Raw genomic sequence first — 22,200 nt, 5'->3', positions numbered from 1 at the left:
TCATAGCTGCAGCTATAGAACAAGACTATAATAGTTAGTCTCAAATATAGCTTTGCGGTAGATATGCTGCTATAGGCTTATGCTGCAGGGGGGCACCGACATGATCCGCTGGGCGGTGCCTCTCACCCTTCTTCTCCTTTCAATTTTTATTTATTATAAGTATCTCATAGCTATCATTTTTGTCCATCGTTCCTGTAGTTTCTTGTGCTGGCCCCCCTTTTTTCTGTTTTGTGCATGTTTGCAGGCCGGAGCTTCAGGAGCGGCGTGCTGGCCTGCGCCCCCCGGTCATCCCGTTGCTGCTTCCACCTGCCTGCTGTGTGCTGCTGACCTCCTCGACCCCCCCAGTCTGCCCCAGTCTGGCCTCTGGAGGGTCCCCCCTTTTGATCCAGGTCCTGCTCAAGGTTTCTTCCCTCCTAAAGGGGAGTTTTTCTTGCCACTGTTTGGCTTAAGGTTTTTCTCCCACTAGGGGAGTTTTTACCTGCCATTGTTTATGTAATAACTGCTCGGGGGTTTATGTTTATGTTCTGGGTCTCTGGATAGCATCTAGAGACAACATCTGTTGTATTAGACGCTATACAAATAAAATTGAATTGAATTGAATTGAACTTGACAGTGACCCGTACAGTTACCCCAAGAACCAGGGGTCCATGGACATTAATATTTGTCCATGAATCGAGTTTCCAGATATTTATATGTACTTAATTTCTACGCCGGGGAAATACATGGAGCAAAGCTTGAAGGCTTACAAAAGTCTTGACGTTTGGTCCTACTTCAAGGCAGGATTTAACGTTAGCTACCCAAAATCCACGTTTCGGTGTCTGGAATCCAGTTGTTTCTGTGAATTTCAGCGATCCATTTGTCTCTCTTAAGCTTATTTTTCAGCAGTCTGTCAAACGATAACTCCGATTTCTTGCTAAATCTATGAGTACAGTCGATCACACAACAGCTCTTTCCCATTTTAGATGTTTTCCAGTTGCTCAAACTGAAAGTTTACGCTGCCACTCAGTCTTTCTGACACTCAGTCTTTCTGACACTCAGTCTTTCTGACACTCAGTGGGCGAAACCTGCTGTGAAGTCACATCTGTGACATCATGCACATTCCCTCTATAGTTACAAACCTTCTTCTGGAGGCCATCCTGTTTAGCAGGTTCAGTCTCAGCTGCTGCAGCGGCCTTGGCCTCCTTGGTGGGCGGCATGGGGGGCTTGATGGCCTTCTGGGGGCCGGCGTCTGGCTCGTCTTTCTCCCCGGCGCTCGACTCCAGCCCTTTCTCTTTCTCCTGGCCGGCGGTGGCTGGAGGGGACGGGGATGTGCCCCCACCGTCCGTGTGTGTCCCATTAGGCATTACTGCATCCTCCAGATCCAGATCCAAGCGCAGGATACCGTCAGAGGACACACCAGCTACCTGGAGGACAAAAAGATATCGTACATGTAAAGTTCCTGACTACATGATTTTACTGTGTATTCCTCAATATACAGTACGTTGAACCCGATCAAAAGAGTAGTTAAGAACCGTGGATCTCTGATAATATGATTAGGAGCTCTCCTGTTCAGAAATTTTTATTTTTTTTTTTAATTCAAGATTTTGTTGTAAATTTTATTAAAATTTTCACAAAGTAAAAAAGGTGAAATGCTGCATGTCAATTACAAATATTTTGAGTAGGCATGGGCATGTTAATTATAGCATACACCAGTGTACAAAATGTAAAAAACAATTAAACAGTATGAAAAAATATAAAATAGTAACAAAAACAAACTACAGACCAAACTAATCCCTCCCATGTCACTGCCAGATTACTAATCACAATATGAGGTCACTCTATCATCAAAAGCCTGCACTAGGAATACAAAAGAAATATGAAGTATAGTTCACAGGGTCTGGAATGCTTCTAGAAAAGGTCCCCACACTTTCTGGAACTTATTTGATTGCTGAAGCGAGTATCTAATTTTCTCCAGTTTTAAGCAGGACATGATGTCTTCCAGCCATTGTGCACGAGTAGGAGGGAAGGGATCCTTCCACCTGAACAGAATTGCCCGACGAGCCAAAAGGGAGGCAAAAGACAAAGTGTGCCCCTGTGCAGTGGTTAACTTCCTTCCTCCCTCCATGACCCCAAACAGGGCAGTCAGTGGGTTTGGTTCTAATCTGATTTTAAGCACCAGAGAGAGAGTATGAAAGACTTCCATCCAGTATTTGTTTAGACATGGGCAGGACCAGTACATGTGGATGAGAGATGCTTCTGCTACCTTACATCTTACACAGTATGGACTAATATCTGGGTACATGGAGGATAACTTTGCTTTGGAAATATGAGCCCTGTGTACCACTTTAAACTGAATTAAGCAGTGACGTGCGCACAGGGAGGTTGTATTAACCAGTTTGAGTATGGACTCCCAGGTATCCTCTGATAAGGGAAGCCCTAAGTCCTGCTCCCATGCTGCTTTGAGTTTATCTGTAGGGGCACTCCTAAGATCCAGCAACATGCCATAGAAAGACGAAATGAGCCCCTTTTTGAATGGGTCTGTGGCAAGAACTTTGTCAACTGTGGTCAAGCCTATCGATGCACCAGGGCTGGGTGTCTGGGAAAGAACAAAATGTCTAGCCTGAAGATACCTAAAGAAATGTGATTTTGGAAGGCTGAATTTACTACTTAACTGCTCAAAAGATGCCACGGTGCCGTCTATGAACATATCTCTAAAACGATTCATACCCCTCCTGTGCCATTCCTGGAAGGTGGGGTCCTCAAGGGATGGTTTGAAAGAGTGATTTGATGCAATGGGGCTAAGAAGAGAGAAGCTGTGAAAACCAAAAAACTTCCTAAATTGGGCCCAAATTCTAAGAGAATGTTTAACCACTGGGTTTTTGATTGATTTAAGTGAAGGAAGTGGAAGTGAGGAGCCGAGTAGGGCAGGAATTGACAGGTCATCAGTTGGATGTAACTCCATCGCCACCCAGTCAGGGCGGTCAGCGCCGTCGCAGTAGAAGGACCAGAATGCAAGGCAGCGCAGGTTAGCAGCCCAATAATAATAACGAAAGTTTGGGAGGGCCAGACCACCTGCAGACTTAATTTTTTGAAGATGAGTTTTGTTCAAACGTGGCCGTTTACCCCGCCATAGGTATGAAGATATAACTGAGTCAAGGGACTGAAAAAAAGAACCAGGAATAAAGAGTGGTAAGGTCTGGAAAAGGTACAAAAATGTAGGTAAAATGGTCATTTTAACTGAATTGATGCGACCCACAAGAGACATTGACAGGGGTGACCATTGTGTAAGGGTTTGTTTGGTCTCATTTAACAATGAGATAAGATTCTCTTGGAGCAGGTCTTTGTGTTTCCTTGTCACAGATATGCCTAAATAGGAGAATTTGTCATTTACGATTTTAAAGGGAAAATTGGAAAGGTCTAAAGCATGCGATTCGAGATTGGTAGGGAAAAGCTCACTTTTGCTGAGATTCAGTTTATAGCCTGAGAGTTTCCCAAACTGACTGAGAAGTGACAGCGCAGGGGGTAATGAGGCCAGAGGGTGAGAGATGAAAAGCAAGAGGTCATCGGCATAAAGCGAGACCTTATGTTCCCTGCCACCTCTCCAGATACCGGACACATCCTCACAAGATCGGAGCGCTGTGGCAAGCGGTTCGATAGCCATGTCAAAAAGCATTGGACTAAGGGGGCACCCCTGACGGGTTCCACGATGCAGATTAAATGGTTTTGACCGTTGAGAGTTAGTACGAATTGAGGCTGTTGGGTGTAAATAGAGAAGTTTAATCCACAGAGCAAAGTTCGGACCAAAACCAAACCTGTCCAGCACAGCAAAGAGATAATCCCATTGGACGCGATCAAATGCCTTCTCCGCATCCAGAGAGACAACGCATTCAGGGATAGCCTCAGAGGCAGAGTAGATAATATTGAACAGTCGCCTTGTGTTGAAGTAAGACTGCCTACCTTTAATGAAGCCAGTTTGGTCTTCAGATATAATTGTGGGGAGGGCATTCTCCAGCCTATGGGCTAGGACTTTAGCTAGGATTTTAGCATCTGTGTTTAAGAGGGAGATGGGCCTGTAGGAGGCGCATTCAGCAGGATCCTTCCCTTTTTTAGCTATGAGGGTGATGCAGGCCTCCGAAAAAGAAGGAGGGAGGGAACCGTGGCTGAAGGATTCTGAAAGAACTGTAGATAGCAATGGGGAAAGCAGAGTTGAAAATTTCTTTAGAAATTCCGCCGGGAAGCCATCAGGGCCAGGACATTTACCCGACTGCAGTGAAGAAATGGCTCGAGTAATTTCCATCAGGGATATCGGTTCTTCTAATGTCTTCCTTAGATCTGGTGAAAGACTGGGAATACTAAGACTATTTAAAAAGTCCGCAATCTCATCTCGATCAGTCTGAGATTCCGAGGTGTATAGCTGGGTATAAAAGTCCCTGAATGCTTCATTTATGAGTAAGTGGTCTGTAGTTACATGGCCATTTGGTAATCGAATCTTAGAAATATTTTGTTTAGCCTTAGAGCCTTTAAGTTGGTTGGCTAATAATTTGTCAGATTTGTCTCCATAAACATAAAACCTGGTTTTACTTTTCAGAAGTGACTGTTCAATTGGGTGAGTGGTAAGCAGGTCAAATTTAGTTTTAAGTTCTAGCCGCTTTTTGTAAAGATCTGGGGATTTAGTCCGAGAATATTCTTCATCGACCTCTTTGATTTGGCGGGCAAGGTCTGATCGCTCCCTATAAGATTTTTGCCTCACCCTAGCAGTGTAGGATATAATCTGTCCCCGGAGATAAGCCTTGAGGGAATCCCAGACAGTTAGACTAGACATTCCTGGAGTCATATTCGTGGATAGGCTATTTCCGTTTCCATTGATTTAACAAAATTTGTGTCCGACAGCAGAGTTGAATTGAATCGCCACTGTCTGTCTCTCTGAGGTAGGTCAGGAAGGGACATGGTTAGAACCACAGGAGCGTGGTCGGAAATGACAATGCTCTGATAAGCACAGGAATGAACCAGGGGAATCAGTTGATTATCAATAAAAAAATAATCAATCCTCGAGTATGTGTGGTGCACTTGTGAGAAAAAGGAGTATTCTCTGTCACATGGATGTAAAGAACGCCACACATCACAAACACCGTAGTCAGAAAGGAACGCCTGAATAAGACGGGCTGACTTACTTGCTGTGCCGGGGTTGGTAGAGGATCGGTCTAGGACTGGGTCGAGCCAGCAATTAAAATCACCACCCAGTATGAGAGAATATGTATTAAGGTCAGGGAGCAGTGAAAACAGTCGTTCAAAAAAGACTGCATCATCTGAATTAGGGGCATAAACGTTCACAAGTACGACCAATGTATTGAATAATTTCCCAGAAACGATCACGTAGCGACCAAACTTGTCAGAAATCACATTGTGCTGCTCAAATGAAACATCCTGACTGATCAGAACTGAAACTCCTCGGGCCTTAGCTTGAAAGGAGGAGTGAAATCTCTGCCCTGACCACCTCGGGAACAGGCGGCTATTATCAGAGCTGCGAATATGAGTTTCTTGTAGAAAGGCTATTTCTGTTTTAAGGTGTTTTAGATGTGAGAAGATCCTTTTCCTCTTAACAGGGTGATTCAGACCCTTAACATTCCAGCTCACCAACTTCAAGTATCTACTCATAATATCTAAGAAGAAAAATTAGGTGTGCACAATGACCTAGGCAAAAAAAAAGAAAACGGAAAGGAGGTTGAATGTGACCCACATTAAGTAATGAGTTGAAAAGAGTTAATGCAAAGTTTCTGGCAGTGACATATCCCCCCGACCCACCCACCCCCACTAAGACAGCTGCTATAGAAAAATAAAAAAAAAGCAGCAAGCTCTTCAAAACAAACAAAGTGCAATAACGCATCTTCCTATCCTACACACTAATAGCTTTTGCTCCCGTATCATGGGTGTATACATATTAGCACCTTAAAACGTGTAGATATAAATAAAAAAAAGAAATACCCTCTCAAATCTTGACCTGTAAGTCCTGATATGAGCCCAGAAATATTTGTACAAAAATATAAAATATAAAACGTCCGACTTAAGCAGCGTAAAAGTAAGGTTAACAGCTTACAATTATTACAAAACTTATAGGTAAATCGGAAAAGCTTTTTTTTTTTTTTTTTTTCTCTCCCTCTTCACCACTTATTTTTCCCCTTCCCTCAAATAGCCAAAAATAACTGCAAATTAATAATATTTGCAAAGGGGCAGTCCAACTAACAACAGAGAAAATACTGGTTGTCGCGGGGTTACTCACCCTCCCCTCAGGAATAATGTGACTCACGTAAAAAAAAAAGAGAGAGAAAAAAAAGTCAGTCCGTGAGCGTCAGTGAGCCGCACCGGGCTGCAGGCGGAGCCGTGACAGCCTCCAACAGTCCCGTTACGGCGGGTTTGAAGCTTTGCTGCGACTCGTGATGAATTTGCGCGCCTCATCCACGGAGCCGATCCACTTCCTGGCCCCCCCGGACAGCGTGAGCCGGAGCCGGGCGGGGAAGAGCAGAGCCGGCCTCAGACCCAGCTGGTAGAGCTCCGACATGACTCCGCTGTATTCCGCTCGTTGGCTGGCAACTTCGGGGCTGTAATCCTCCAATATCCGGATGGGCTGGCCGCGATATTCCAACTTTCCTCTCCGGCGCGCTTCCCTCACGAGGATATCTTTCGTCTGGTACCGGTGAAGGCGGATGATGACCGGACGCGGTCTCTGTCCCGGGGCCGGCTTGGCGGCGAGCGAGCGGTGCGCTCTGTCTATCTCTGGCGGTGACGGCAGCGTATCGTTCCCGAACACCTCACACAGCAGCTTGGAGAAGAAAGCCGCCGGAGACCCGCGCTCGGTCGACTCCGGTAAGCCCAGGATACGGATGTTCTGCCTTCTGCTTCGGCTTTCCAAATCCACCACCTTAGCCTTCAGCCGAGCATTATCATCCCGTAGAGTCGAGCAGATGCCTTCAAGGTCCGCAACTCGCTGGCTGAGGTCTTCTGTGGCGAGTTCAAGGGACGAAACACGTTGGCCATGGTCCTCGACCGCGAGCCGCGTTTGGTCGAGTTTGGAGTCGAGCTGACTGAAAGTATTTTTGAACTCGGCGGCCAGGGCAGCGCGGTGTTCCTCCAGCAACGTGGTAATGGCCGCCAGGGTTAAGACAGCGCCAGCGTCGTCCTTCTTGCCCGACTTGCCGCTCTTCGAAGCCATCTCGGAGGTAAGTGGGCTCGTTCGAGACAAAAAAAAAAGAAAAACAGCAACAGGGAATCCTTTTTAAAGGAAAAAGTTTGAAAGTTTGAGGGCTTGGTGGTTTAAAAAGTTTGGCACTCACGGGAGCACTCACGAAACACGTCTACTCCATCTGCTCACCAACCGGAAGCCAGAAATTATTATTTTTAACGGGAAGAGAGATATCTGTAAGCCTATTTTATAAAGCTCTGTGTTTCACACCCCGGTTGGGTTGGACAAGCTTAAAGGCAAATGGGAGAAGGAGCTAAACATCATAATCGATGATGAAGAATGGAAGGATGTATGGAGACAGGCTAAATCAATTTCAGTTTGCAATCGCGCCCAAGCAATACAGTTAAAAATTATACACAGAATGCACATATCGCCCAACCGTAGACATCACTTCAATCCTTTCACCCACGTGTCTTAAATGCAAGATAGAAAATTGGTACCCTAACTCATTGTTTTTGGTCATGTTGTAAACTTCAAGTGTGTTGGTCTAATGTTCTATCTGAAATAGGAAAGATATTGGGTTTAAAACTGGAGATGGACCCCGTATCTCTCGTATTGAGCCTCCCAACAAAACACTTAACATCAAAACATAACAGGAGGCTGTATTGTTTTCTGACTTACGCAGCGAGGAAGAATATTTGATTGAAATGGATCAATGAAAAAGTACCAACTGTTAAAGGCTGGCAAAGAGTGCTGTTTGATCTGGTGCCATTAGAGAACCTTATAAAGTTTGGGAGTCCTACTTGAACTATGTAGAGCCTGATGTCTCTAATATCATGTTGCAGGGATTTTCTTGACTGGTCATACTGTACATGTTTACTGTAACTCAGGGTTTTATTAATATGGATCTGAGCTGGTGTTTTGTTTTTGTTTTTTGTTTTGTTTTTTTTTATTCTGTTTATTTGCCTGTTTTGCTTGTTTTTTCTGTGGATCATATTATGTATCCATTCTTTACTTGTAAAAGTGAAACATTCATAAAAATATTGTTTAATAAAAAAAAAGAACGGTGGATTTTACAGGAATGTCTCAGAAAATTAGAATATAGTGATTTTCTGTAATGCAATTACAAAAACAAAAATGTCATACATTCTGGATTCATTACAAATCAACTGAAATATTGCAAGCCTTTTATTATTTTAATATTGCTGATCATGGCTTACAGTTTAAGAAAACTCAAATATCCTATCTCAAAAAAATAGAATATTCTGGGAATCTTAATCTTAAACTGTAAACCATAATCAGCAATATTAAAATAATAAAAGGCTTGCAATATTTCAGTTGATTTGTAATGAATCCAGAATGTATGACATTTTAGTTTTTTTAATTGCATTACAGAAAATAAAGAACTTTATCACAATATTCTAATTTTCTGAGACAGTCCTGTATGTACCTAAACTTTTAATGGCAGCAGCTCCACCCCATCTTATTTCTTTTTTTTTTTTTTTTTAAAGAAGAAATAAATAAAATGTACAGATTTCATTATGGTTGCAAACATCTACATGGAAACAACTGAAAGCAGAGCCCTGGGCTCCTGGTGGAGGAGACCACCCCCCCGGGGGAGACGCTGCTCACGGAGGACAGTCGATCATCTACCACCCGGATCACACCACCGTCAGGTTAGAGAGGATGTGAAAACCATGCTGCACCGAGGACGGAAGTCTCCTCACCGAGCTTCGCCAGAAACCTACACCCACTGACTCATTTCTGCTTTTTGACGCGCACCACCCACTGGAAGTCCGTCATCAGAGCCGCGACGCCCCCAGTCAGAGAGAGACACAGGAAAGGAGCAAACACACACCCAGGAAGCACTTCAAACTTCAAACTAGTGTCTATCCATACCGGGCCTTTGTCACGGCGGCTATGAAACTGGGGAAAACACCACAGCATCAAACCGCCGTCAGAAACACTTCCTCAAATACAACACCCTGTTGCACCTCACACACAACCACACCCAGGAGAAACTGGTCACCCAAAGACAAGACATCCAAACACAAACGGATCAATGTTGTACACGTGGTCTGTAGGGCTGGGGATCCATTCAAATGTCAAGAATCGATTCCATTCTGATTCTTAAGATTCAAAATCGATTATCACGCTTTGATTCGATCTGATTTGATTCCTATTATGGATTTGGGTTAGTGTTATTAAAACTGTTTTATGAGCTGTTGCATGCATTTTAGCAGGTAATGATGCTGTAAGGACCAATCAGCTCCCAGAATGCTGATAGAACTGCTTTCAGAAACATCGTGGGTCAGAATTACCAAACAGATCCAGGGAGGAAACAGCGATAGGGCCGTATGAAATCGGTCTTATTTTTTACATTTTCGGTCTATTTCGGTTTTTAATTTTTGAGAATTTTGTTTTTAGCATTTTATGCAAATTTAACCCCAAGACAGTATACAGGACTGTCTCAGAAAATTTGAATATTGTGATAAAGTTCTTTATTTTCTGTAATGCAATTAAAAAAACAAAAATGTCATACATTCTGGATTCATTACAAATCAACTGAAATATTGCAAGCCTTTTATTATTTTAATATTGCTGATTATGGTTTACAGTTTAAGATTAAGATTCACAGAATATTCTAATTTTTTGAGATAGGATATTTGAGTTTTCTTAAACTGTAAACCATAATCAGCAATATTAAAATAATAAAAGGCTTGCAATATTTCAGTTGATTTGTAATGAATCCAAAATGTATGACATTTTTGTTTTTGTAATTGCATTACAGAAAATCACAATATTCTAATTTTCTGAGACAGTCCTGTATATAGTAATGAAATATAGACAATTTATGCAATTATAACTGAAAACTTTAATGTTTTCATACTTTTAAACATATTTAAAGGCAAAAACATTGCACCAGTTATTCTCATGTCCAACAAAACATTCATTTTTTGGACTTAAACAAAAAAATACCAAAAGTTCATTGTAATGTAACAATGAAAAAAAAAATCGATCTTTAGACATATTAATTGATTTTTAGGAATTAATATGAGAATGGATTTAGAATCGGAAAATCCTAGTGGTCCGGTGTGAAGAGGAGTGCACAACTACACAACAACGTCACACATGAGACAACATCAGACAGGAGAGTGTGAACCAGAGGGGGGGTCTCTGTTTCCTGACAGTATTCATGGGGGGGCAGCTGGGTGCCTGGGCGTCCACGTCCACCAGGACTTCCCAGGGACACCTACCAGCACAGCTGCTCTGGAGAGCTTCATTCATGGCCAGGAATCCCAAAAGAAGGAAACAAAAGCCCAAACTAGACAGAACCAGGAACAGACTATTAATGTGGCGCAAGCAGTCGAAACAAAACCGTAACCATGGCAACAAACGGTACCGGAGGAAACAGTGGGGACCAGCAGGGAGCGAGGCCCCACTACACACAGGTGGAATAAAACAATAAAACAGGAACAAACTCATTCAGAAACTGTGACACGAGGTACACAGTAGGCCTGTGTTGGAAAAAATCAATTTTCCGATTCTAAATCGATTCTCATATTAATTCCTAAAAATCAATTCGTATGTCTAAAGATCGATTTTTTTTTTCATCATTACGTTAAAACTTTTGGTATTTTTTTGTTTATGCCCAAAACAGGAATGTTTTGTTGGACACTTCAATAACTGGTGCAATGTTTTTGCCTTTAATATGTTTAAAGGTATGAAAACATTAGTTTTCAGTTATAATTGCATAAATTGTCTATATTTCATTACTTTATATACTGTCTTGGGGTTACATTTGCATAAAATGCTAAAAACCAAATTCTCAAAAATTAAAAACTGAAATAGACTGAAAATGGAAAAATTTAAAACGGAATGTGGTAAAAAAATAAAAGCGATTTCATCCGTCTCTGTTTCCTCCCTGGATCTGTTTGGTAATTCTGACCCACATGATGTTTCTAAAAGCAGTTCTATCAGCATTCTGGGAGCTGATTGGTCCTTACAGCATCATTAGCTGCAATACTTGCTGTTGAATCTCAATATACTACTAGTATTAATATGTTGCATAACTACACAGTCATATAATTCATGTAACATCTCAAAAAAACAGTTTTAATAACACTAACCCAGATCAATATTGGAATCGAATCGGGATAATCAATTCTGAATCTTAAAAATAAGAATCAAATCGATTCTTGTCATTTGAATGGATCCCCAGCCCTGGTTCACAGGGGACAAATGCAGAAGTTGTTGACCAACAAACTATCAAGTCTCAGCCGACAGGAGTTCTTGGTTATGGACTAACTCATTATAACGTACTCTGTTTACATTTTCAGTTTGTGCATGTGTACCTGCACACCCGCTGCAGACTATTACATATGCAGCTGATGTTTTGCATATGTATATCATTTAGTTAGGTCTGTTTGTATCTGCAGATTTATAACTTCTTACTGTCTGTATTCCTGCTGTTTTCTTCACATGCTGCCTTTCATATTGTTTGACGTTCATCGTGGACAGCAAGGACAGGATTTGACTGTACTGTGATATGACAATAAACCTTGAATTTGACTTTCTAAACACTCTCACAGTCCCTATTTGCATGCCACGCAGCGGTACGTTTCCATATGTTAAAGCCAGGGGTGAAAGTAGTATAAAGTTCTTGTAGGAAACTAATCCCCCTCACGGGCCCAATTTTACAATTCTGTAGTAAGACACAGAGCATAATTTATTGCAAAACATTTATTTTCATGTAGGTAATTGCAGAACAGAATTATTGTGAACAAATCTGAAGGATTACATTAGATAAACAAGACTAGTTTTATTATGCTTATAGTTTATAAGCATAATAAAACTAGTCCTTTACCTAATTCAGAGTATGTCTAAGTCTAAGAAGCCTTAAATAGACATGTAATGTTGTAGGTGAGAGCTGCACAGAGATAGATAATATCCTACATAAATTAAAAGGTTCATGCTAAATCTGGTGTATTTATACTGCTTTATGTGGTGGCCATGAATATACATTGTCCCATCTAAATTAATGTTGTTATTTTTATAATTTCCAGTGCAATGTTATGTGTGTTCTGAGACAGTAAAGTTTATCATTTTTAGGCTTAACATTATTTAGTTAGTTGGCCCTTAATTCTGTCAACAGCCTCTTTTCTGTTCTGCTGCTGCTTCCTCCCTCTTTTCTTCATCTCTAACTTCGGAGTCGGACTCCTTTTTCTCTTAAATATGTTGTAAATCTTTCTCTGCATTTTGATGACGATTCTGTATCATACCTGTCTAGTTTTAGATTTAAAAATAAGGGAAATCTTCCACCGCTGTCCCACCAGTCCAACCGAGGTCCAGTATCCCTTACATTTAAGACAGATTTACCAGAAATCTAAAATAACTACCTGTCAACCCCTTACAAACTACAATTATGAGCTCAGAACCTGATAGTTCTATCTTTGTTGACACTGAGATGCTGTGGACATTCATATGTATGTAATTCCTATAATAGAGCCTAAATAAAAGCACTAGTGAATTAAAGCACACTTATTTATTTTAAACATTTTTAGTTTATATACGCATTGATTGTCTTCAAGTGAAACATTTACATTTTATTTTAATTTGTTATTTTCACTCGTGTGGCTCTCTAGCATTAATGACTGGTGACACAGACACATGTTTCTGTTTCTCTAGCTGAAATAACTTTCAGAATTCGTAACTGTTCATCGTCCTGCTCCTCTTTAGGAAAGTACACTGCAAAAACTCAAAATATTACCAGGAATATTTGTCTTATTTCTAGTTAAAAGGTCTCATTTTTAGTCAAAAAATCTCATTACACTTAAAACAAGAGTCATTACCAGAAAAATAACTTATTTGACCATTTTCACTTGTTTCAAGTAAATTTTCACTTGAAATAAGTAGAAAAATTTGCCAGTGGGACAAGATTTATCTTCTCATTACAAGCAAAAAAATCTTGTTCCACTGGCAGATTTTTCTACTTATTTTAAGTGAAAATCTACTTGAAACAGGTGGAAATTGTTGTTTTTTCCAGTGATGAATCTTGTTTTAGGTGTAATGAGATTTTTTTTGACTGGAAATAAGACAAATATTCTTGTTAAGATTTTGAGTATTTGCAGTGTAAATTTGGTTTCCCATTTTTACAGATATTTACACAAAGTCTTCACTTTTTTGGGGCAGAAATGTCTCCTCTCTCTGGTTGCATCCATCCATCTCTGATTTGTTGTTCAGAGTTTGTTCCCGTTGTTACCACTAACCTCTCAGAACTGCCCCCAGACTACAGCAGGGGGCAGTTCTTACAAGACTAGTGGCAATTCAGTTTGCTGTTTAAAAATTATTATATTAGAAAACGGGAAATTTACAGGAAAATACTAATACAGGAGGACAGCAGGAAAGAGGGGTGAAATACGGTAGTTTCCCGGCCAAAACGGGAGGCATTCTGTAAATGTGTTCACGGTATATTCCTGCCCCCAGGAGGCCGTGTGGGCTGCTGTTACATTACAGCGGTGTATACAGGACTGTCTCAGAAAATTTGAATATTGTGATAAAGTTCTTTATTTTCTGTAATGCAATTAAAAAAACAAAAATGTCATACATTCTGGATTCATTACAAATCAACTGAAATATTACAAGCCTTTTATTATTTTAATATTGCTGATTATGGTTTACAGTTTAAAGGAGCTTGAGGCCGGATTGTGGCAAGATTTATAAAAAAAATCCGTATACATTTTTAGTTTTCTAGTAATAATGTCAGATGAAGCGTTCCAAACCAAAAAGAATGATCCCTCTACCGTATCTCTCCTTTGCCTTGAACAGGCTGTGTGCTGCAAAATGTGCTGCAATTCGGTCCCGAATTTCCCGCGCTGTCCTGCGGATGTGACGTCACATGACGCTGCATGCACGTTCTCCCCGTTCTCCCGTGCCGGCTTCACTGTTGGCTGCAGTACCCCCAACGGCCGTCGTGGTGAAGGGTGGCGCTAGAGAGTCTCATTTCTTAAAAGGAGCCTCAAGCTCCTTTAAGATTAAGATTCCCAGAATATTCTAATTTTTTGAGATAGGATATTTGAGTTTTCTTAAGCTGTAAGCCATGATCAGCAATATTAAAATAATAAAAGGCTTGCAATATTTCAGTTGATTTGTAATGAATACAGAATCACAATATTCTAATTTTCTGAGACAGTCCTGTATGTAACGTTACGCCGCTGTAGTGCAGTTTGCTAGTCTGAGGGACAAACTGGCAGCGTTAGATAAAGGGAAACCTTTGTCTTCTAGTTAACATTTGATTAGTTTCTGCTCATGTTGTAGCATCAGTAAGCTGGGAATAACAGGTGGATCATCTGTCCTCTCCACTCTCTCTCTTCCCACTCTGATCAAAGCTCCTTCCTGTGCGATCCAGGTCTATATTTCTTTCCGGATCCCGGTTCCGGACCAATCCGGCTTACTTTCCCCCCTGGTTAAAGCTTCCTGACCAGTGCTGGATCAGCGTCATCATGGTGTTTGCTGACGTACGTACCTCCTTCATGTGTATCCTGGTCGGGGGCCGCCGGTTCCGGTTGCCTTTAGGCCTCGTCCGGGTCACGTGCTCCAGGTTACTGGCTTCATCCACCTTCACCTGCGGTAAAAACAAACTTGAGCTTTTAAAATCTGAGCACGTGGAAACTCCGTCAGACCACAAGTGAAATCAAGGAGGATCAAAGACGTTTACCTCATCAAAGACTTTGTTCTTGGCACGATTGATGCCATCGCCGAGGGCTTTGATCCAAGCATCCTTCTCCTCTGCAGTCTGAGCCTGGAACTTCACGTCGTGGACCTGCCAATCACGTAGGGCACACCAAACCGCTGTTTAAGGAAGGGTGGTGGTTCGTAGGTTTGGATTTGGCACAGCAGCGAGCAGCACAAGCTGCTGCTGAAACAGCCTTTGGCTCCGCTGAGCCAAACAGAGCAGAGCTAAACGGGGTTACCCCGGAGAAAGCAAGGGGCCGCCAAGTAGCTCCTCACTTCCTGCTCAGACAACCGTCTCTTTATTCACATGGAAGCGTAACAATGGAGACCCGACCAGCGACGGGCTCAGGCCTCACACTAATGAAGAATTGTTGCTGACTGGTTGAGATGTTTAAACTCCACAACTAATGCTTTGTACTTGTACTAAAATGAATGTAATAATGATCATTCTGGGAACAGTCCTCTATGACCGACATGACCAGTTCTTCAGTCAGAGCCAAAGGAGAATCACTAGGGCAGGGGTTGGCAACCCAAATGTTGAAAGAGCCATATTGAACCAAAAACACAAAAAACAAATATGTCTGGAGCCGCAAAAAATCTTGTATAAGCCTTAGAATGAAGGCAACACATGCTGCATGTTTCTATATTAGTTAGAACTGGGGGAAGATTTTTTTTCCATTATGCACTTCGAGAAAAAAGTCGAAATGTTGAGAAAAAGTCAAAATTTCGAGAAAAAAGTCGAAATTTCGAGAAAAAAATCGAAATGTAGAGATTAAAAAGGAAAGGAAAAGGAAGAAAAAAAGAGAGAAAAAGGAAAAAAAAGAAAAAAAGGAAAAAAAGAGAAAAAAAGGAAAAAAAGAGAAAAAAAAAAGAATAAAAAAAGGAAAAAAAAAGGTCAAACATTTTTTAAAAAGCTCCAGGAGCCACAAGGGCGGCGCTAAAGAGCCGCATGCGGCTCTAGAGCCGCGGGTTGCCGAGCCCTAGGTAAAATGTTAAAAACTACAAGAGCCTGATAAAAGTCTTTTCCTTCTCAGAGAATCATGTTTTCGGTGTTTCTAAAGTCGTAAAGATCTCTGAAGAAGTGAAAACAACAATCCGACACTGCAGTATGAACAAAGGAGTTGTGCTCAGCTCAGCAGCGTTTCCCTGGACCCTTAAATTATGTTACAAGGTCACCAGAAGAAATTCAAACTGAATCCCACCACAACTTTATATAATGGCAAAGCTCTTGTGATTATGGGCTGCATCCATCATCTGCACCCACTTATTCCAGTCCAGGATCCCAGGGACCTGCTGGAGCCCGGGCAGTAGTAGAACATATCAGAGCCGGGCCGGGGGGCAGGGCATATGACCGGGGGCGGGGCATATGACCGGGGGCGGGGCATATGACCGGGGGCGGGGCATATGACCGGGGGCGGGGCATATGACTGGGGGCAGGGCATATGACCGGGGGCAGGGCATATGACCGGGCCCTTTGCAGCTGCTGATTACCTATTATCATCATCGCTACATAAGCTCGACGGCCGGGCTACTATACCAACAATTTACCACAAACTCCCATGTTCTTGCTGCCAGTGTGAGTCTGTGATTGTTCTAACTGTATCTACCTGTAAACCTGCTCCCTGACCAGGATGCAGCTTCTGGACCTGGACCCGGGGTTGAATCTCTGCTAACAACGTCAGGTTCATCTCCCACAGGAGGACGATTAGGGCCAACAAAATATGCGTCTAGTTTGGGCAATTTGGCTTTTTCTTGCTCCCTTTTTTCTTTTTCTTTGCGTTTTATCGCTCCACTTTTGTGTTTCTAACTCCCGCTCATGTTTAGGTTGTAGGATTGATGATGATGAAAGCAACACATGCTGCATGTATCTATATTAGTTATAACTGGGGGAAGATTTTTTTTTCATTATGCACTTCAAGAAAAAAGTCGAAATGTCGAGAAAAAAGTCGAAATGTCAAGATGAATGTTGAAGTACAATCTTGAGAAAAAAGTCGAAATGTTGAGAAAAGTCAAAGTTTCAAGAAAAAAGTCGAAATGTTGAGATTAAAAAGGAAAGGAAAAGGAAGAAAAAAAGAGAAAAAAAAAGAAAAAAGAAGGAAACAAAAAAGAAAAAAAAGAGAAAAAGAGAAAAAAAAAGAAAAAAAGGTCAAACATTTTTTGAAAAAGCTCCAGGGAGCCACTAGGGCGGCGCTAAACGGCTTCACGATGATGACATATGACACTGATAGACGGCTGTTGATGACCAACGATTTTACCCAAAATACATTTGGAGATTCACTTGCAATTAGTGTTTTAATGTGTAAAATCTCAGCACAACATATTACACAATGCTTTATACCTAATATGAACCAAGTGGTGCCACAAAAAAATCAAAAATAAATAAATCTTGCGGGCGGCGGGGGCTGCGGCCCAGCCCCCCCTGAAGCCCCGCCCCTGAGCTAGGGTCTCTTTGGGCGAACGGCAATGGTTCACCCCGAACGAAGAGCAAATAAAAGCAAAGAGCAAAATAAAAACCATACTTGGTGTATGATGTCATTCATGTGCTGGAAGGTAGCCGTGGTAACAAAGTCTTGCTACGAGAACCCTGTAGAATCATTTAGATTAATAGTGAGAAGTAAATCATAAAGACACTGGAGACTGCAACGGTTCTACATGTGGAGCAGAGACAACTGTAAACACTGAGGTTCTGCGGGACAAACTAATTATATCTTCAATAAAACCAGAGTTACGGTCAGACGTGGAAGGGAGTGTCATGACTTTATCTCAGTGGGACCCTGACTGACTGAGAACCGGGTTTATGTGTACTTCAGTCTGGCTTTGCTCCACTTTTTAACTTTCCCAAAGTCTCACAAGCACACATCTGTCAGCTCACCTTGTTTCCAGGCTTTGATGATCGGATCAGCACCAGTCTGTGCTTCTTCTTGAAAGGACTCTTTAATTCATGACATTTATCGTAGTTTTCCAGATCGAGCCGCTCCATGCAGTTCTGCAGGTCCTGCGCCACAAAAGTCAAATAAAATAGTTCATGATCTTTGGCACTTCAATTCAACTGCAGCTACGCTTTCTGCCATCGATGATCAACAAGACTAACGACCTCCAGATGAGCAGTGTACCGGTGTTTTTATTCTTCAGTATCCTGAAGGGGAGAGGAAATGCCTGTACGGCCGTCACACGTACTGCTTGTACTGTACCTCATTCTCGTACACAGCGATCTCGGTCTTCTCCACGCGGAGGAAGCGGTCCTTGTAGCTGGCCAACAGTCGACCGTAGGCCTTCTTTACCCAGCCGGCTTTGCCCAGGAACCGTGGCTCTTTCTGCGGGCTTGGGTCCTCTTTCGTACCCTGCAATGATACAGAGGAAGGAAGTCACGCTCAGACACATCAACACACTACTGGCAAGGCAAGTTTATTTGTATAGCACAGAAATTGTTGAAAGAGCCATATTGAACGAAAAAACACAAAAAACAAATATGTCTGGAGCCGCAAAAAACGAAAAGTCTTGTATCAGCCTTAGAATGAAGACAACACATGCTGCATGTTTCTATATTAGTTATAACTGGGGAAGATTTATTTTTTCATTATGCACTTTGAGAAAAAAGTCAAAATGTCGAGAAAAAAGTCGAAATGTCGAGAAAAAAAGTCAAAATTTTGAGAAAAAAGTCGAAATGTCGAGATTAAAAAGGAAAGGAAAAGGGAAGAAAAAAAGAGAAAAAAAGGAAAAAATGAAGAAAAAGAAGAAAAAAAAGACCAAAAAAAGAGAAAAAAAGGGGGGAAAAAAGAGAAAAAAGAAGAAAAAAGGAAAAAAATAAAAAAAGAAGAAAAAAAGGAAAAAAAAGGTCAAACATTTTTGAAAAAGCTCCAGGGAGCCACTAGGGCGGCGCTAAAGAGCCACATGCGGCTGTAGTGCCGCGGGTTGCCGACCCCCGGTATAGCACAATTCAACACAAGGTAATTCAAAGTGCTTTACATCAACATTAAAAGTGGCAAGACATAATTAAACAGTAAATAACAAATAAAATGATAAGAAAAGAGGTAAAATAATAAAAAGCACAAGTTTCTATACGGTCAAAAGGTACAAAGACCGGGTCAAATACAGTATTACAAAAGTAATCTGTAACAATTCGTACGGTGAAATAAACCGATTTGACAGTTCTATGTCACAATGCCTGTTTCCAGGTCTTATTTCACACAACTGACGAGGGCAGATGGTTAGTATTTTGGGTTACTGCAGTACCACATCACACCGCTCACCTGCTCTGTGTAGGGGAACCTCCGGGGGCATAGTTACACATCTTTCTGCATTCGATCAAATCTTTTCCTTTTTAGCATGAACGCATTATCATTCAGGTCATACCATACTATACTTTACTACTGTCATTTAGCAGACGCTTTTATCCAAAGCGACTTACATATGAGAGAACAACACAAGCACAAAATCCCTAACCCTAACCCATCTAGGTCATACACTCATGTTTTACTGAACCACATTACCACACACATTTGCTGTGGCGCTGTTTGTTTATATTAGGCAATATCACAGAGTTTATTTCTGTCTAGAGTTGCAATGGTGGCAAGCGTGCAAAATTGTCCGCAGAATGTTGCAAACTTTCTCAGCGGGGTTGAAGTCTGAACTCTGGGGAGTGAAAATAATGTCTTGCACTCCCAATGTGAGCCAATGATGCCCTGATGCTGAGGTCTTGGAGTGAGGGATGTTTTCCCCATTCAGGGGAGGGAAACCATCTATTTATGAAAAATATATATATTTTTTAACACACATTGTTGAACATAGACTTGGTGTTGGGCCTTACTGGGGATGTGTTGCTGAAATCATTTGACTTTATCCAGTACTAGTGGAACTACAAACAGAACTTCAGGAATATCCCTGCAGTTACCACAAAAGTAAATAACACTGTGCAATGTTACTTTCATTGATTTTTGCACGAAGTTTGCACATACATCTAGGTGGAGACGGGCGCACCCAAGCTCACCGGTCCAAAGTATGTCCGTTACTTCGAATTAGTCTTGAAGAGAAATGATAGGCAGACAGTCAAATGGGTAAACCATCTTTCTAAGTTTTAGTTGGTGTCCCACAAGGGGGGGGTTATCCCCCCTCATGTTTCTTGATCATTTCTTACCAACTAATGTCGGGCCAATGAAATATGCAGATGATTTGACTCTCAGTGATCACCTCATGGGCTCCCTGCCGGGACAGATGCAAGCAGCGGTTGATGCAGTTACAGCCTGGGGTCAGACCTACTGTCTTGCAGCAAATGCTGTGAAGACTAAGGACATGGTTATTAGCCTCAGGGAGCCAACTCGTGCTACCGGGGTAACCAGACAGGAAATGAAATGAGGACACGTGGTTTAGCGGAGAAATGGTCGACTTTATTCGTCACCAGACACGTACACACACGCACACAGCTCCATGTCATCACCCGCCGTCTCCAGGGCCAGCACAAGAGAGATTGATTGGACAATCAGCTGATCCAACCCGCGCCATCTGTATGCTACTCCCCCGCAGACCACGCCCAATCCTACACCCTGCCACACCGTCCGGTACCCCCTCCTAACAACCAGGCTGTAGGCAGGAGGGTGGACACATTCAAGCTCCTTGGAATACAGATGGTAAATGGTAAATGGTGCTTTACACTGTGGACATTCACCCACACACGCACACATTCACACACCGGTTGTCGGCGGAGCTACCATACAACGGGAGCAACTGAGTGTCTTGCCGAAGGACACTTTGGTGGACACAGGAGGAACTAGGGTTCGAACAACTGACCTTCAGGTTCATGGGGGAACGCTCTACCAACTGAGCCACCTTCCCCACAGCTCTCCTCTGACCTGAAATGGGACGCACAAGTCCAGTTCATGTTGAAGAAGGCTCAGCCTAGGGTTCATTATCTGAGTGTGGCTGTGGCAGGGTGGAGGAGCTGCAGCCACTCAGGCTGATTAGGGCACAGGTGGGCCCAATCAGCCTCTCCACTCTGCCAGCCTTCATAAGACATGGCTGCCCAGCAGAAAGGGTCTCCTGTGAAGCTGCTGTGAAGGTGCTTGTTCACGTGTTGGCGGTGTTTTGGTGACAAATAAACAGGGTCTGCACGAAACTCCGTGTCTCTCCATCCTTCGGTCGGCCCCGGTAGCACTCGCCCTGCTACATCTGGCGCCCAACGTGGGGCCCGAAGAATGGACGAGAGAGGCACGGAGCGGGCCCTGGACACGCTCGCCCGGGCCATGGCGGGCATGGCGGCCGCCTTCCGGGACCAGGGCGAGCGGCAGCTGGCCGCCATAGAAGCCCTGGTGGCTGCGGGGCGACCCACCCCTGCACCCCGTCTGAGGGCTGCCGCAGCAACGCGGGAGGAGCTGGCGGCGCCGCAGCTGAGAGGCCGGGAGGCAGAAGCTGCGGGCCGCCAAGCGACGGCTCCCGAGGCGGCGGGACCCGCGGAGCGACCCATCCCTGCACCCCGTCTGAGGTTCGCCGCGGTAGCGCTGGTGGTGCTGCAGCTGACTGGCCGTGAGGCAGTGGCTGCAGGCCACCAGGCGACGGCTCCCGGGACAGAGGCGGCGGAGACGGAGGCGGCGGGGGAGGCAGCTTCGGAGGCGCAGCCGCCAGCGACGGCGGGTCCCGCAGAGACGGGGCCGGACCTGCGGCCAGAGCAGAGTGTGGGGGAAGAGGCGGTCCTGGAGGCGGACCAGCAGCCCGCGCAGGGCTGCGTCGCGGAGGTGAAGGAGGCAGTCGTGCGCGCACCGGGTGGCCCGAGGCCACCATGGGCCCGGCCCCAAGCGCATCCTCCACGGCGGGCGGGCCGACGCCGGGGGCGACCACCCCGACCGTTCCGCGGCTCAGGCCGACGCCGGGGGCGACCAGGAAGCCCGGAGGGTTCCTCTCCCGCTCCGAGGGGGCGGGGGGGAGTAGGCTCGGCCGGACGGACCCCGGCTCGAGGTTGGCGTTGGGGGTGTGTGGCAGGGTGGAGGAGCTGCAGCCACTCAGGCTGATTAGGGCACAGGTGGGCCCAATCAGCCTCTCCACTCTGCCAGCCTTCATAAGGCATGGCTGCCCAGCAGAAAGGGTCTCCTGTGAAGCTGCTGTGAAGGTGCTTGTTCACGTGTTGGCGGTGTTTTGGTGACAAATAAACAGGGTCTGCACGAAACTCTGTGTCTCTCCATCCTTCGGTCGGCCCCGGTAGCACTCGCCCTGCTACAGTGGCCAAACGAGCACAGCGACAGATGTGTCGACCCAGGTATAGGGAATATGCCTCCCCTGTCTGGGCCGGCCTCCCAAAACACTTGATCCAGGATCTGGAATGT

General features: G+C 43.7%; 1 protein-coding gene across 1 annotated transcript in view; it reads right to left on the bottom strand.

Moving 5' to 3' along the window:
- plekho2 (pleckstrin homology domain containing, family O member 2) overlaps positions 1 to 22,200 on the bottom strand; it is a 45,395-nt gene that overhangs the window by 5,679 nt on the left and 17,516 nt on the right. The window contains exons 2-6 of the mRNA XM_061736954.1: positions 18,082 to 18,231; positions 17,763 to 17,885; positions 14,874 to 14,978; positions 14,682 to 14,780; positions 1,119 to 1,403 (exon numbers count right to left, since the gene is read on the bottom strand). Of these exons, the coding sequence (XP_061592938.1) occupies positions 1,119 to 1,403; positions 14,682 to 14,780; positions 14,874 to 14,978; positions 17,763 to 17,885; positions 18,082 to 18,231 (762 nt within the window). The remainder of the gene's footprint in view (positions 1 to 1,118; positions 1,404 to 14,681; positions 14,781 to 14,873; positions 14,979 to 17,762; positions 17,886 to 18,081; positions 18,232 to 22,200) is intronic.

Source organism: Cololabis saira, chromosome 2, assembly GCF_033807715.1.
Source record: "Cololabis saira isolate AMF1-May2022 chromosome 2, fColSai1.1, whole genome shotgun sequence".
In the NCBI taxonomy this organism is placed as follows: domain Eukaryota; kingdom Metazoa; phylum Chordata; class Actinopteri; order Beloniformes; family Belonidae; genus Cololabis; species Cololabis saira.
This window is presented reverse-complemented; position numbering and strand designations above follow the sequence as displayed.